Genomic DNA, 17,312 nt, shown 5'->3' with positions numbered 1-17,312 from the left:
GAATCGCTTGAACCCAGGAGGCCAAGATTGCAGTGAGCTGAGATCACGCCATTGCACTCCAGCCTGGGCAACAGAATGAGACTCCGTGTCAAAAAAAAAAAGATATACACACACACACACATATATGTATATCTATATACATATGTATATATATAGATGTACATATATATGTATATGTATACATGTGGGTGTGGGTATATATATGGTGCTATATAAAATTTTTTCTTGCTGAAATTTTCTATCCTGTGTTTCCTTTTACTGCTGGTTATTGGCCTCAGACTACCTAAATATTCTCCTTTAAAGCAGCCTGCAGTTTTGGGAACTCAAAAGTATTAAAAATGCCTCTCCAGTGAAGGCCTGCTTCCTTGATGACAAGTGAATTGGAGAGTTGTTTTTCCCTCTTGTTATTCAGACTTTGTCTTTTCCTAAGCACTTCTTATTCCAAGGTGAGAAAATGACTTCTCACTGAACTCATCATTTCTGAACACTGGAAGCAAGCCTTAAATCAAGTTCCAGCTTTAAATCATAGATTCACAGCTGAAGTAGGCTTTACATGTTCTTGGAGAACAGGACTGTAGGGAAAATCCTACATTATCTTACTACCAGTTACTCAGTAGTTTGTGAAAGATTGCTTGACTAACTAAATGAAGAATAGTATAGGGAAAGAAGTAAATGTATGGTGGTCTTTCTGCCCATTGGCAAGATCTTGATTTTGTTTAGTAAATGAATATATATATATTCATAGATGGACTGGGGAAGCTCAGAAGTACAATACTTGGTCTGAATGGGTGATTTGCACAGGACTTTTTAGAATCCTAGGAGTGTGAGGAGGTAACTACATGTAAGGGGAGGGGAGAAAAGGTGGGTGGTTCTCTGGACCCCTCCCTCAACCAGAGAGGCTCTGCTTGAACAATTTTGTAAATTGAACCTCTAAAGAAGATATTTTTAAAGACAAAAGTTTGAAAATTATTGGCACCCCAGCCTTTTAACAACTAAACCTAATTTTTGAACTTGGGGATCTGGTTCACAAATACTAGTGTAGTTCCTGTTAACTTGATAACTATCACATTTCATCAGATGATTATATGGTCTCCTTCTATATCAGAATATGTTTCTATTTATTAATGATCGGTGGTGCCTGGTGGCTAAATTAAATAGATTAATGAAGGGTATTAGTAATTTCATGGATTAATAAATATAATTTTTTAAAATTGAGAACTGATGTACCACAAAATGCACTCTATTTATTTTTATCGAATTATTCATATTTAAAACTGCTACATATTCTGTGAATCAGTAACAGTAGATAACAGTACGGTCTTTGACTCTTTTATGGTCTGTGATTAATGACCAAGTACTTGATTTCTATGAAACCATTTGGGTCTAGAAATCAATCATATAATCAACTGCATCTGCTACATTTCAAATCTGAAAATAAAGTTTGGGCTTGGCCCAAGCTTTGCACATACTATAATTTTATAAATCTCTAAATTCTAGTAATATTTGCATTAATTTTTAATTATTTCCTTCCATTTCTCTTTTTACCTGTATACTGAAAGCCCCAGGTGTTCAAATTAGATTTTCAAAGTGAAAATTAAATACTTGATTATATTATTTTATGCCACACTATGAATATTTACTAATTTTGAAAGAAAATATTCTTTTTATATATTTTTTATATTAAGGGTGTACTAGATTGGAATTTGTTTGCTTGAGTCACTACAAAATAAGATTTCCAATCACATTCATAAATGTCCTCTTATTGTAAAACAGGTTTGTTAAAACTTGAAATTCTTGTATAATGTCTTAAAGCCTATTTAATTTAGCTAAAAAGAGTTTCATACCCGCCTTTTTTCCTTCCTTTTTGTGTGTATTTAAGTATACATGTTAACTTATGTTATAATTTAGATATATTCATAGCAGAATCACCTAATATTCATTTTTCTGATATTTTATTAAATGTTCACATTTTCAGTTATGAATATACTTCATACATTGGAGATAATTTAGCTTTATAAAAAATATAGAATGTATTAAGTGAATGAAGTACTTTCAAAAGTTGATTCCTACACATCAATCAAAACCTGAAATGGCTGCTGCTTTCAGCTCTTCATAGTGAGCACATTATTACATGTACTAAATAGTCACGCATTCATCATTTATATTTTTTGTTTGAATGGTTACCTTCTTTTGGAGAGTAGATCAGGTGTAATTGTAACTGTGCTTTTTCAGCAGATCAAAAATTCCTTTCAGTTTGGAAAATAAATGATTTTTCAACATAATATTCAAGTGTTATTTCTTTGTTTTTAAAAACAGTTTTTGATGTATGATTTCCACAGTAAATGGAAAGGAAGTAAATAAAGTAAAGGCATTTCTAAAACTTACATGTTTGATTTGGGAATATAATCAGAAAACCCACTTAACTTTTAATTATAAATCTTCTTAGATTAATGCAATAGACTATTCAGTGTATATTTGTTGACTGAATTACAGATGTTTTTAGAACTTTAAATTTTTGTTTGAAAATAATGCTCTCATGGAACTTTCAAAAATTAACAGTCAATAAGAGTTTATTGTCCTTGTGCAAAGCACAAACACACATTTACAATAGGTTAATCTTTTTAAAAAATTATGATATTCTTATGTATTTTCAGATTGAAATGTTATTTGTGACTTTAAAAAAATTCATTAATGAAGTCCAGTTTAAGCAGAATATTGGTGTGCTATAAACTTGCCACAAGACATTTTCACTAATATAGGAAATAAGTTACTTGGAATTGTTCTACCGTCTTTCTGGGTGTAGTTTAAGACCTTTTATCTTTCCAGATCTGAAGGGCTAAATCATATTATGTAAAGCATTTCAGAATAACCAAGCATTTTGATGTAATGTTGGATTTTCTGTGATAGAACAATTTGAGATTCCTTATAGGACACTTGTAAATATGAGGAAGCTAATAAGATTTTAGGTAATCCATTGAACTAGTTGGCAGTCTTAAAAATTCTGAAAGCTTATCTGTAAGACTTCTATAATTGCTTAAAAATTATTATCTGTGGAGATAGTCTTCCATGTTCACATAAGTATATGTAGGACATGTCAGATTATAGAATCATCACATTTTTAAGCTGGAATGCCTCCTTTAATTACTGTGAGGTATAATAGCTTATGATAGTCATGAATAAGATGTTAGTTTTTAATTGGGTATCTGTAATAATACTATATGCAAGCTTTATAAATGCTAATTGTAAAATCTTAAACAGAAGGAGCTTATGCTTGGAGTCATAGAAATGCTTAGGTTCAAATGCTAGCTATACTACTTTAATCAGCTGTGAACATTTGGATAAGTTAACTACCCTATGCCTTTTGTTTTTTTCTCATCCATAGAACATTGTTTTAAAGATAAAAGATAAAACATGAAAGGAACCTAAACACTGCTTGGTGAACAGCAAGCTCTTACTAAATAGATGCTGCATCTGAGTAACTTTAGTCAAATTGCGCTTTAAGTCATATGTAAAAATGGCTTTCAGTATAAGAATTCCTATTTTAATGCTCTTAATTTATGTTCATTTTATTTGCAATGGTTCAGAATAACAAAGTTTGAAAGCCCACAAACCTAATATATGTAGTGTGGTGCTTGGCTTTCAGTAGTTCTCACTTTCATACATTATGCATTGATACTTCTAAACCTCCTTTTGTATGCAGAATTCAGTCTCTTATACATCACCGCTAGTCAGCAAACTGATTTAGAGTTATCACCTGGTTGTACTGTTTGCTGCCACTGCTATAAAAGGACAGACATCAGTCAGACTATAAGGATCTTATTCTGGTTGTCCTACCTATTTGATCACCATTCCTCCAACCCAGGGGCTCCTGTCAGGCATCAAAAGCCTGAAGCTTGCTTATATACAAGGGAACAACTATCTCAGAAGTGTGTCACCTCACTCAGCCGAACCACTCTTTCAACCCTGAAGTCACCTCCAAATTCCACTCATCTCTCCTTATGCTACCCCATCAATGTAAAATATCAGGCTAGAAGTAGACAATTGGTTGAAAACTATCACCAAGGATTACATATGCTTGTGGGTTACAGCTCTATAGCCCTCTACCTTTGATCTGGTACTAGTGGAAGAAAATCCCTCCTCCAATGTCTTATTTTATGAGCTCTGAAACTCTGAAATGTAAAGATTAAAGGCTGCCCAAATATCTCTTCTGGCCTGTGTGAATGGATTAGGAAAAAGGAATAGTGACCCAGGAAAGGAGAGCTGCCTTTGGTGGTGAAAGACACCTTCAAGAGTCATACTCACCTACAGGGTCACTGAAACTCTAGGAGGACAGTGTTTGTAAGGAGTAATATTAGAAATCTTATTTCTAACCATCCTTTAAATAATATCTTGTGCAGCTTTCAAATATGTAAGAACACTATATGCAGAAGAAAGGGAACCCTAAATAAAAAAAATCCCTTTCCATTAGTAATTTTTACCAGAATTAGTCATGATAGTTAGAAAATGATGATTTTCCAATTCTGGTACTTGTTCCACATTTGCTATTCGTCATCATGGTAAGTAGGAGCCCTTTTATCTCTCCAATTTTTATTTATTCATCTATTTATCTATATTGTTTAGTGCTGTGGCTTTATAAATTCCTGTTTTGTTTTTTTTTTCCCAGTGGTATATATAGTGCTCAGACATTTTGGTTTCAAAATTCCTTTAGACTCCTCATAATTATTGAGAGTACTTTGTTTATGGAATATGTATTGATATTTTTTATAATAAAACTAAAGGGTCAGAACCATAGCTATATCTCAGCCCCTTGGGCCCAAGATGCTAGTGTGCCTCAAAGCAGTAGACCACGGGTTAGTGAGAGAATTGCATTCACTCATGCCTTTGAGAGTGAACCTATACCTCAGATCCGAGGTGCTACAGTAGTTTTGAAAGACCTTGAGCTGAGGAACCCAACTCTCCAGATACTCTGAGCATCTGTGCTCTGGATCCCAGTGCTGCCTTTTCCGCCTGTGAGCCATGTTAGATCTGACACTGAGAGAGATCCCCTAAGCTAAGACTCACCACTGTGAGGATAACAAGAATGAGAGGATTCCTAAAGCCTGTGCCCTAATAACCTACACTGCTGCAGTCAGTAGCACAAACTCCTGAAGCCTAGACCATGGAGGCACCTGAAGTTATTACCAACATAGGTCACTGCTGAAGATGCTGCATGGCATCACATCACTGTGGTGACATAGAATCAGAGCCACCATATTCTACTTATCTGGTGGCATCCTTGGTCCCATCTACATGTGAAAGTCTTCACCTACAGAAACCACTCTGTAAAGTTTGGAAAAGGTGACTGTACCAGCAGATGTGTAGATATCAACACAGATACACAAGAAACACGGAAAAGCAAGGAAATATGACACCACTACAGAAACAAAATAATTCTTCAGTAACTGACCCCAAAGAAATTGAAGTTTACTAATTATCTAAAAGAAATTCAAAATAATGAACCTGAGGAAAGTCATTAAGAAACAAGACAGTGCAAATAGGCAATTCAGTGAAGACAGAAAACAGTTTATGATCTGAATGAGAAATTCAATATAGATAGATATCATAAAAATGAACAAAACAGAAATCTTGGAGCTGAAGAATGCAACCAATGAAATTAAAGATACAATTGTGGGCTCCAACAGCAGGCTAGATCAATCAAGCAGGAGAAAGATATCTGTGAATCTGAAGATAGGTCTGTTGGAATGACTCAGAGAAAAAAAGAAAAAAGAAAAAAGATTGAAAAAGAGTGAAGACTGCCTATAAGACTTATGAGACACCATTAAGAAAAAAAAAATGCACAATGGGAGAAATGCACTTAGAGGAGAAGAGACAGAGAAGGGGACAAAAAGCTTATTTAATGAAGTAATCGCAGAAAACTTGTCAAGTCTTGGGAGAGATATGGATATCCAGATCCATGAAGCTCAGAGCTCCCCAAATAGATTGAACCCAAAGAGATCCTCTTTGAAGCACATTATAATCAAACTATCAAAAGTCAAAAACAGAATTGTAAAAGAAGCAAGAAAAAAGCCTCAAGTCACATATTAAGGAATCTCCATTAGACTGTCAGCAGATTTCTCAGCAGAAACCTTGCAGGCCAAGAGAGACTGGAAAGATATATTCAAAGATATATCCAAAGAAATAAACTGACAGTTAAGAATACTATACCCAACAAAGCTGTTCTTCAGAAATGAAAGAGAAACAGTCTTTTACAGAGAAGCAAAAGCCAAGGGAATTCATTACTGCTAGTCCTTCCTTACAAAAAAAAAAAAAAAAAAAACTCCAGCAGATACATGAATGATAAAGAGAAATGAATCAAAGCTCAGCTACAGAAAATTGTGAAATCATAAAGATAGGCAAAAAGAGGAAGAAAAGAACAAAGGAACTGCAAAACAACCAGAAAACAAATAGCAAAATGACAGTAGTAAGTACTTATTTATCAGTAATGAACTTGAATGTAAATGGATTAAATTTTCCAATCAAAAGTGATAGAATGGTTAGATGGAGTTAAAAAGAAAAACAAGATCCAACGATATGTTACCTACAAGAGACCTACAACAGCTTTAAGGACACACATAAGCTGAAAGTAAAAGAATGGAAGAAGAAATTCCATTTAATGGTAATCTAAAGAAACCAAGCATGGCTATACTTACATATAATAAAATAGACTTCAAGTGAAAAACTATTGCAAGAAACAAAGAAGGTCATTAGTTAATGATAAAAGGGTCAATTCATGAAGAGGACATAACCATTGTAAATCTATATGTACCCAACATTGGAGCACCTAAATACATTAAGCAAATATTAATGAACATTAAGGGAGAAATAGATAGCAATACTATAATAGTAGCAGACTTTAGTACCGCACATTCAAAAATGGGTAATCAGACAGAGAATTCATAAGGAAATACTGGACGTGAATTGCACTTTTGACCAATTGAAACTAACAGACATATTCAGAACTTTGCATCCAACAACAACAGAATACACATTTTGCTGTAGCACACATGCATAGAACATTCTTCAGGACAGACTTTGTGTTAGGCCACAAAAGAAGATTGACCATATATCTAGTATTGTTTCAGACTCCTGTTATATGAAACTATAAATCAGTAGCAGGAGGAACCTTGAAAAATTAACAAATATGTGGAAATTTAAAAATTTGTTCCTGAATGACCAGTGGGTCAAAGAATAAATCAAAAGAGAAACTTCTTAAATGTTTTAAGACAAATGACAGTGGCAGCACAGCATACCAAAACATGGGATGCAGCAAATGCATTTCTAAGAGGGACATTATAGCAATTAATGCCTATGTTAAAAAGAAGAAAGATTTCAAATAAATAGTCTAACATTACACCTCAAGGAACCAGAAAAAGAACAAACTAAACCCCAAATAAGCAGAAGGAAAGAAATAATAAAATTAAGAACAGAAATAAATCAAATAGGGAGCAAAAGAAAAAACATAGAAAGAATCAATAAAACAAAGAGTTGGTTTCTTGAAAAACAAAATTTACAAACTCTTAACCAGTCTAAGAAAAAAAATTCAAACAAAATAAAAAATGAAAGTGATGAAATTATAACAGATACCTCAGAAATAAAAAGGTCATACAGGACTATTATGTACAAGTATGTGCCATCAAATTGGATAACCTAGAGGAAATGGATGAATTCCTAGAAAAATACAACCTACCAAGATTTAGTCAGGAAGAAATAGAAAGCATGAATAGACCAATAACTAATAAACACATTAAAGAAGTAATAGAAAACCTCCCAACAAAGAAAAGCCAAACACCAAATGACTTTACAGCTGAATTCTACCACACAGTCAAAGAAGAATTAATACTGATACTTCTTAAACTCCTCTGAAAAATAGAGCTACAGAGAATACTTCTAAACATATTTTATGAGGTCAGCATTACCTTGATACCTAAGCCAGACAAAGACATCAAAAGAGCTACAGGCCGATCTTTCTGATGAAGATTGGTGCAAAAATCTTCAATAAAATACTAGCAAACCAAATCCAACAACACATCAAAAAGTGTATACACCAGGACCAAGCAGGGAGATTGCTGGCATGCAAGACTGGTTTAACATACAGAAATCAATGTGACACATCACATCAACAGAATGAAAGATAAAAACTACATGATCATCTGAATTACTGCAGAAAAAGCTTTCGACAAAGTCTGATATTTTTTCTTGATAAAAATTCTCAACAGTTTAGTTATAGAAGGGAAGTTTCTCAATGTAATAAAAGCCATTTATTAAAAACACACAGTTAACATTATAATCCATGGGGAAAAACTGAAAATGTTTCCACTAAGATCTGGTGCAAGGCAAGGACACACACTCTTACCACTTCTGTTCAGCGTAGAAGTACTAGCAAGATCAATCAGATAAGAAAAAGAAATAAAAGCCATCCAAATCAGAAAAGAGGCAGAATTATCTGTATTTGTAGAAAACATGATCCTATACATAAAAATATTTTAAAGATTTTAGCAAAAATAAAAAACCTGTTAGAATAAATGAATTCAGCAAAGTTACAGGATACAAAAATTAGCATACAAAAAATCAACATACAAAAATTAGCATTTTAATACACAACCTAACTGAAAAAGATATCAAAAAACCATCCCATTTATGACAGCATTAAATAATATAAGATACTAAGGAATAAATTTAAGCAAGGAGGTGAAAAATCTGTACACCAAAAACTATAAAACATTGATGAGAGAAATTAAAGGAGACACAGATAAATGGAAGGATATCCCATGCTCATGAATCAGAAGAATTAATATTGTTAGAATGTTCATAGTACCCAAATCAGTATACATATGTAACATAATCTCTATCAAAATTCCAATGGCATTCTATACAGATATAGCAAAACAATCCTAAAGTTTGTATAGAATCTTAGAAGACCTCAAAGAGCAAAAATAATTCTGAGGAAGGAAAACAAAATTGGAAGCAACTTTGATTTAAAATTAATAAACACTTACTTTCTGATCTAAAATTTTATTACAGAGCTATAATAATCAAAACAGTATGGTACTGGCATAAAAATAGGCACGTAGATCAGTGGAACAGAATAGAGAGCCTAGAACTCAATCTAAACATGTATGGTCAACTAATTTTTGATCAAAAAATTTTGACGAAAAATCTGCAGATGATCAATTCACTTATACAACATGGCATAGTATTTGTATATAACCTATCCACATACTTCTGTATACTTTAAATTATCTCTAAATTACTTATAACACCAAATATAGTCTAAACAGTATGTAAATAGTTGTTATACCGTATTTTTTAATTTGTATTTTATTGTTGTATTGCCATTTTATCATTTTTTTCCCCATATATTTTCAGTGGTGGTTGATTGAATCTGTGACAGCAGAACCCATGGATTCAGAGGGCTGATTGTATACAGAGATCAGCAACAAAACAGTGGTTACCTGGGACATGAAGGGGTGGTTGGGAGAAGTAGGGAGACGTATGTCAAAGGATACAGAGTAGCAGATATGTAAGGTGAACAAATCTAGAGATCTAATGTTCATGAGGACTGTTGGTAATAAAATTGTACTGTGTGTGGGATTCATGCTAAATGAGTAGATTTTAGTTGCTCTTGCCACACACAAAAAGGGATAACTGTGAGATGATGTATATTTTAATTTGCTTCACTCTAGTAACCTTTTTACTGTCTATTCATATCCCAGAACATCATGTTATATCCCTTAAATATATACAATGAAATTTATTTTAAATACATAAAGTGCAAATTTTTGTGTTTATTAATTCGTTTAAAAATATCACTAATAAATCTATTACATGTTAACATAAAGAACATATGGATCACTATACTTTACCTCTTTCTTTCTTCCTGATCTTGAAGTTCTGCCTTAATTTGTACAACCTCCTTTGTATGGCATATCTGATACATATCTTTAATTGATATAAATTTTCATTTTTAGTATTTTTTAACTTGCTTTACTGCCTATGCTTAACAAGGCAATCTTTTTTACTTTTATGTTCACATTTTAAACACAGTTGAACAAAAAAAAGTTATTAACACATTTTTACAAGAAATTTCTTTTTCCTCAGAATGTCAGAATAAGTTCAGAAACTGAATATTGATTTTCCTTTTTAAGTTATGGAACAATGACATGAAAAGCTTCATATTTTCCATGTGGTAGGGAAAAGGATATAGATACAATTTTAATCTCATAAATACATGTGCACATGTATATGTGTTTGTGTATTTATAATCTATTAGTTATAATAGACTGAAGGGAACAGAGTAACATGTTAATAACGATATTTTGAGTCACGCGCTTACAGGTCATTTTTATTTTTTTCTACTTTTTGGTATTTTCCAGATTTTCTTCAGCGAAGTTTTAATGAATCTATTACTAGGGTTAAGTTAAGTGATTTAAGATATGTTTTCTGCATTCTGAAATGCCTTAATGAAAGGCAGTGGTTTTTCTTTTTTGGAAAGAAATGGTGATTTTTAATCTTTTAAGAAATGGCAGTAACTTTTGCTTTTAGCTTAGCCCTTATATTTTACCTACTGAAATGTAGTCAATTTGTAGATGTAACATTTGTAGTCATCTGAAAGTCTGGCAGCATATCTTAGTGGTTAAGTGTCTAGGATCTGGAGTTAAAAGACCCATGTTCAAATCCTAATTTCTGTTTGCTAGCAAGTAAATGTCTTAAGTTCTCTTAAGCCTCAATTTCTTTATAAATGAAATATATAAATTGTTTAGTAAAATGAAGTAATAATAGTACCTCATAGCATTGTAAAGCTTAAATGAAATTACTCATGCAGAGCTAAAACTTAGTTCAATGTCTGGCACATGGTAAACATGCCATAAATATTAGTGCTTTTTTTTTCTTTTCCCTGACTCTTTCTGGAAATCTAGGACCTCTCCCTTCTTCCTTCAAACCTAACAAAACATTGTTGTGAATTACAGGATTTTTTGAAATCAAGGATAAACATAATCCAAGACTTCGATATTCAACAGCCATTCCCTGTCCATAGGAATTTCCTACTGGTTATATTGGTTTCTATGCCCTGTATCACCGTATGTGTGGCTGGGCCTGTCTCTACAAACCAATGTGGTCTGCAGTGTGGTTTCCCAAGTGTGGTCTATAAGATGATTTTAGATGACACAGAGACAACCCTTTAAATTTTTTAAATCTATTTTTATGGGTGAGCAAAAAACACAACTAGCACATTAAGTCAGTGATTACATGAATATTTTTTAGAGTAAGGTAAAAATAAGTATTGAAGAAAAATGCAAATTATTGTAAAGAAAAATATTAGGATATAGTACTCTAAAGTATGCAAAAATTGCAAAGATGGTACTTGAAAGGCTGAAGTTTGGGATTCTGCTCTAGAGGCTCCTTCCCATGTCTGTGTCCAGGATGCTCATACGTTATCCCAGAAGCTCAGTAGAACAGGTGAAATCTGTCTTTTACCTAAATCCCTGTCATCTACAATATGCCTCGGGATCTCACCTTTTATTTTTTTTATCTTCCTTCCTTTCTTTCTTTTCTTAAAAACTAAATGACCTCCATATATTTCTAAACAAAGAAGTAGGAAATCTGCCATCCTCCTAGGGCAATTAGCTCAACAGCAACCAGCTTTAAAGTTTTTAAAGTTTAGAAAAATATACTGTTATATCTACAGTCTTTAAATCCATAGATTGTTGACCATTACTACCTTCCTGAATTCAAATCTGTGTTTCAATTAAATATAATATTGTTTAGTATTAAATAAAACAACTATGTACTCTTTTGCTTAATAATACTCATTGAGTCCACCAATGTCAATTATTTTTGTTGTATTAGTACTTATTGAACCTATACATATATTGTATTAAATGTTTTTGTTACCAAGTTAATTTTTAAATGTAAATTAGATCCTAAAATTTTGACACTTGAGCAGGTACTTAAACTTGCTCTATTCACTAGGATGGACATTTTTTTGCTATGATAAATAGAGTTGTCTTTACAAATATTGCATGAAAGCATATTAGTATAAGTAAGTGTACAGTTTGTACATAATTCCTTACTCAGTGGGAGGCATAAATTCCATTCCCAATTCATAAAAATTGAACAAGTAGTATTTATTCCAAAAAAAGGGAGTAGTTTTACAGTAATTTATTGAGGAAATAAACGTATCTGATTACAAAGAATTTATTTAATAAGCTAATAGCTTTATTTTATATTACTAAAAGATGTATACTTTTAAAAAAAAATATTTATTTCACCTATTAACCAAAGGTTTATTCAGTGATTGTCCTGAAATTAAACTAGCTAATTAATTACTCTTCCTGTGTTTCCATACACACATGCATACACACAAACAAATAGGTATAACTTTTGATTTTTTAAATCCTTGGGAGACCTTACATGAAGTTGATAGACCTAAGAGTAGGAATAGAAAGTTAATTTTTTTGTTGCAGATATGCCTGTAATATATATGCATTTAGTACTGCTACTGAGAACTATAGACCTGTCTATCCTCTCCCCATGTGCTAAACTTTATTGATTACATTTAAAAACTTATAGACCACACATGTACTTTGAGGATCCCATGTATTTGCATTTTTATTTTAGACAATAGTTTTCCTCTCTATAACTGTTACTCCAAAAAGTCATTCTTACATTTCAGTAATTAGATAAGGACTATTTGAAGACATAGGTATTTGACTAACACATTTTGAAAATTGTCATACAAGCATACTTTAATGATGCTAAATTATAAATACTAAATTTATAGTAATTTGTTATGATGTATTTATATGTGAATGTAAATAGCATTTTAGTAAAAATATGTGTACATATATTGAGCCTCTACTATGAGAGAAATGCAGTTGTCATTGTTGTATGCTCCTTGTACCCTAATCCTTCTTCCTACAACTTTTACTATCAGTCCTTTGTCCTACTGTAAATTTACTGGATAAGATAAGCAAAAGGTAACTCCTCTTTGTAGAACTTGGGGAACCTCTGCATTAGGATGAAATCAGCCTAATTAAATGACCTCATAATGAAATGCAGAACTTCCTGACCACATACTTAAGGTTTATTAGCCGTTAATGGGTTGTCTATGAACTCCCAGCCTTTCACTTAATATTACTAAGATGGAAGAAATAAAACCAGCCATTGAGTCTTCTCAGGCTTTCCTTTTATGTCTTTCTTTCTCCTGTACAGTCACTCCCAGGAGTTTCCTGTCCACACTTAAAGGAATTTATAGTTAATAGAATCTCAGGTAGTGTAGGAGAGAGATTTGTAGGCATCAAGTTTGATTTATTTAATTATGTAAGTCAGTATATTTAGCATAGTGTAAGACTGGCTTAGGAGTGGTAAGAGAAAGGACTATTTTGTAAGGTCCAAATTTCTCTCCCTGGCTGGCCTGATCACTGTTAAGCCATGCTGCTCCCTTTATCATTCCTCACTGATGACTTCTCTGTCTCAGCTCACATTCCCCGGAGTAGGCAGGCACACTTGTTAAATAGTAGAAAGTAGAAAGCCTACCTGGTTTCCCCAGGCTCAAAGTTTCAATGAGAAAGAAACATGTTTTGAAGCAACCATTTTGACAAAGCTGTTTTGAAAGATATAATGAAGACTTTCTGAAAACAGAAGAAAATAACAAATAGTTTTATGCCTCCTGTATAAACTTAAAGTATGCACTAATCAACTTTTATTGAGAGATATAAGCAATAGGCATTCTCATTACATTCTTGAATTCTCACCAACTTTTATTTTACTGTTCTCTCTGCTTTCATGTTTCTGCATTGCTGCTATTCCACTCCAGATATTTATCTCTCATCTGAAGAACCATAGACTTTGAAATTAAGATAAAAGATCAAAGGAAGACAAAACAGCAGCAGTTGGTCTCTCAATGTGGCTCTAACAGTAACATATGAACTTAGAAGCTTGTAAGTGCTCACCTTCAGTCTACCATAGCCATAACCAAACCAATGACCAGTTTTGTTATTCTTCTTTTAAATTCCCTAAAGAGCCAGTGATTAACATGGGCCACAGAATTCAACCTATGGCTTGGTTCCCTTGGGTTTGCCAGTGTATTAGGGACAGGGTGGTTGCAGGGTCTTGTGGTTCGTTACATACTTGGTAACAGCCATGAATATCGATTTTCTTGGGTGATTGCAGCAGCCATTGCTACCTGTAAGATATCCATGTAAGTCAGAAGGAGTTGAACTTGCTGTTGATTATTAAAATATTTTTTATTGGCCATTAGTGCTCTATAGGATTAATTTTTTTTGCTCTTTTTCTGTACATTAAATCTAGATTTATTTATTTATTTTTTTTTTGAGATGGAGTCTCACTCTGTAGCCCAAGCTGGAGTGCAGTGGCGCGATCTCGGTTCACTGAAGCCTCTGCCTCCCGGGCTCAAGCAATTCTCGTGCTTCAGCCTCCTGAGTAGAGTAGCTGGGACTACAGGTGTGTGCCACCATGCCTGGCTAATTTTTTGTATTTTAGTAGAGATGGGGTTTCACCATGTTGCCGAGGTTGATCTCGAACTCCTGAGCTCGGGGGATCCCCCTGGCTTGGCCTCCCAAATTGCTGGGATTACAGGCGTGAGCCACTGCAGCTGGCCTACCATTAATTTTTGTACGCTGTGGTAAATAATTATAAATTTTTGCAGTAGTTTAGAATTTGCCTTTTGTAATATGCCTAATTCAAAATGAAATCTATTCTCTTTTTCCTGTTAATTTAATTCTTCAACCATATAAGGGGTTATGCAATATTAAAAGATTAATTGTAGTAACTACTGTATCATAGGTTCGTTTAAAAATGTATTAATGACTTTTGTCTTGTAGGACAAACTATTCGAGAGAAGAGAATTGTAGAAGGAGCAAATAAAAAAGAAGTAGACTATGAAATAGGGGATATTCCAACAGAATGGGAAGGTAAGTTTCTGCTTTTAGTGGAATCTCCTGGGAGGTAAATTGTATAACGATATACAAACTCAATAAGAGCATATATAATTATATACTGTATCTCTTTGCAAAAAAGTTTTAGTCTCTGAATGTTTGAAACTGTTTTTTTAACATTGCATTTCTTTGGAAGTTGTAAAGGTGCTGAATTTTAGTAAGCAGATGCATGTACAGCAAAAAGAACTATTAAGCATTAGTAGAGCTGGCACTAAGGTGAGGCAAGCCAAAATCCTAAGATGCAAAATTTAAGCAGGCACTCACTTTCATGTAGTGACCCAGCACTTGCACAGTCTTAGGATTTGAATCCTGTTTCTGGCACTCACTACACACATGAACTTGCAAAGTAATTTAAACTTTTAATTTTTTCTTTTATAAATTATGCATGATATTTGCTGCAGATACCATTTGGAGTATTTTTTCAACTCACAATAACTCTATGTTAACTGACCTCCTGTTAAGACAAGGATGGATGCTTGATCTCTTTCCTAAGACTTTGAAATTAAAATAAAAGATCAAAGGGAGACAAACAGCAGCAGTTGGTCTCTCGGTGTGGGTCTAACAGTAACATATGAACTTAGTACCTTGTTAGTGGTCACCTTCAGTCTACCATCAAAGTTTTATTGCATAAAAAAGCTAATTGATTTTAGAAAAGGTGATATTGCAGAAAAAGCTGATTTACTGAGAAGAAAATGGAAACTAGTTCATAATGAGAAGTACATAGACAGAATATTTCCTAGTTTTCCAACAGCTTTCTGGTTCCCAGTTCAGTTTCTCTCTGAGTGAAGTTCAGCTGCAAGACTGAGTTCAAAATGGCACCTGATAACCATGTTATGTATTTCCGTTTTTTTGCTTACCAGTTCCTAGCATAGTGCCTGGCATATCGTAAGGCACCTAGTAGGTACTTAATCAGTATGTATTGAATACATGAAATCTAGCTTGAGTTAGCTTTTGGTATGTGCAACTAAAAGAGCCTTAACTGAAACCTCAATACCTTTATTGTGTATATCGCTTAACACATATCAAGTATTTACCTGCATGCCTGATATTATGCCATTACTTTACCATCACTGTGTTTAATTATCACAAAATCCCATAAGGTAGACACTGTAATTAACCCAGTGTATTAGGTCATTTTCACACTGCTATAAAGAAATACCCGAGGCCGGGAGTGGTGGCTCACGCCTGTAATCCCAGCATTTTGGGAGGCCGAAGCGGGAAGATCATCTGAGGTCAGGAGTTCGAGACCAGCCTGGCTAACATGGTGAAACCCCGTTTCTACTGAAAATACAAAAAATTAGGCGAGGTGTGGTGGCTCACGTCTGTAATCTCAGCACTTTGAGAGGACAAGGCAGGCGGATCATGAGGTCAAGAGATCAAGACCATCCTGGCCAACATGGTGAAACCCTGTCTCTACTAAAAATACAAAAATTAGCTGGGCATGGTGGCACGTGCCTGTAGTCCCAGCTACTCGGGAGGCTGAGGCAGGAGAATCACTTGAACCTGGGAAGCAGAGGTTACAATGAGCTGAGATCACGTCACTGCACTCCAGCCTGGTGACAGAGCGAGACTCCATCTCAGAAAAAAAACAAAAAATTCAAAAAATTAGCCAGGTGTGGTGACACAGGCCTGTAATCCCAGCTACTCAGGAGGATGAGGCAGGATAATTGCCTGAACCTGAGAGGTGGAGGTTGCAGTGAACTGAGATTGCGCCATTGCACTCTGGCTTGGGCAACAAGAGCAAAACTCCGTCTCAAAAAAAAAAAAAAAAAAAAAAAAAGAAATACCTGAAACTGGGTAATTTATAAAGGAAAAAGGCTTAATTGGCTCACAGTTCTGCGTGGCTGGGGAGGCCTCAGGAAACTTACAATCATGGCAGAAGGCAAAGGGGAGGCAAGCACCTTCTTTGCGTGGCAGCGGGAGAGACAATAATGAAGGAAGAACTTCCAAATACTTACAAAGCCATCAGATCTCATGAGAACTCACTCACTTCACAAGAACAGCATGGGGAAACCGCCCCCATGATCTAATCACGTCCCTCCTTCGACACGTGGGGATTACAATTAGAAATGAGATTTGAGTAGGGACACAGAGCCAAACCATATCACCCATTTAATAGATGGAGTACAAAAGGCCTAAAAAGATTAGTTAATTTGCCTGGGTTATATAGGTTCATACACGGGTAAACAGTAGGCTCATTGCTTCTTGGTTGGCATAGTATGATATCTTACATGTGTTAGCTATAGGCATTATGTTACTTTTATGCCAGCATGTGAATGTAAACATCATTTCAGTAAAAATATTTTTCCATTTCTG

General features: G+C 34.1%; 1 protein-coding gene and 1 long non-coding RNA gene across 2 annotated transcripts in view; both read left to right on the top strand.

Annotated features, from left to right (window-relative positions):
- LOC126957002 (uncharacterized) overlaps nt 1-13,908 on the top strand; it is a 97,578-nt gene extending 83,670 nt beyond the window's left edge. The window contains exon 3 of the long non-coding RNA XR_007726627.1: nt 13,856-13,908. This is a non-coding gene — a long non-coding RNA (uncharacterized LOC126957002). The remainder of the gene's footprint in view (nt 1-13,855) is intronic.
- Nucleotides 1-17,312, top strand: part of NDUFAF2 (NADH:ubiquinone oxidoreductase complex assembly factor 2) — a 198,328-nt gene that overhangs the window by 99,051 nt on the left and 81,965 nt on the right. Inside the window, exon 2 of the mRNA XM_050794386.1 lies at nt 14,883-14,972. Within this exon, the coding sequence (XP_050650343.1) occupies nt 14,883-14,972 (90 nt within the window). The remainder of the gene's footprint in view (nt 1-14,882; nt 14,973-17,312) is intronic.

Source organism: Macaca thibetana, chromosome 6 (genome assembly GCF_024542745.1).
Source record: "Macaca thibetana thibetana isolate TM-01 chromosome 6, ASM2454274v1, whole genome shotgun sequence".
Classification (NCBI taxonomy): Eukaryota; Metazoa; Chordata; class Mammalia; order Primates; family Cercopithecidae; genus Macaca; species Macaca thibetana.
The sequence above is the reverse complement of the archived record's forward strand: the minus strand, read 5'-3'. Positions and strand labels throughout refer to the sequence as shown.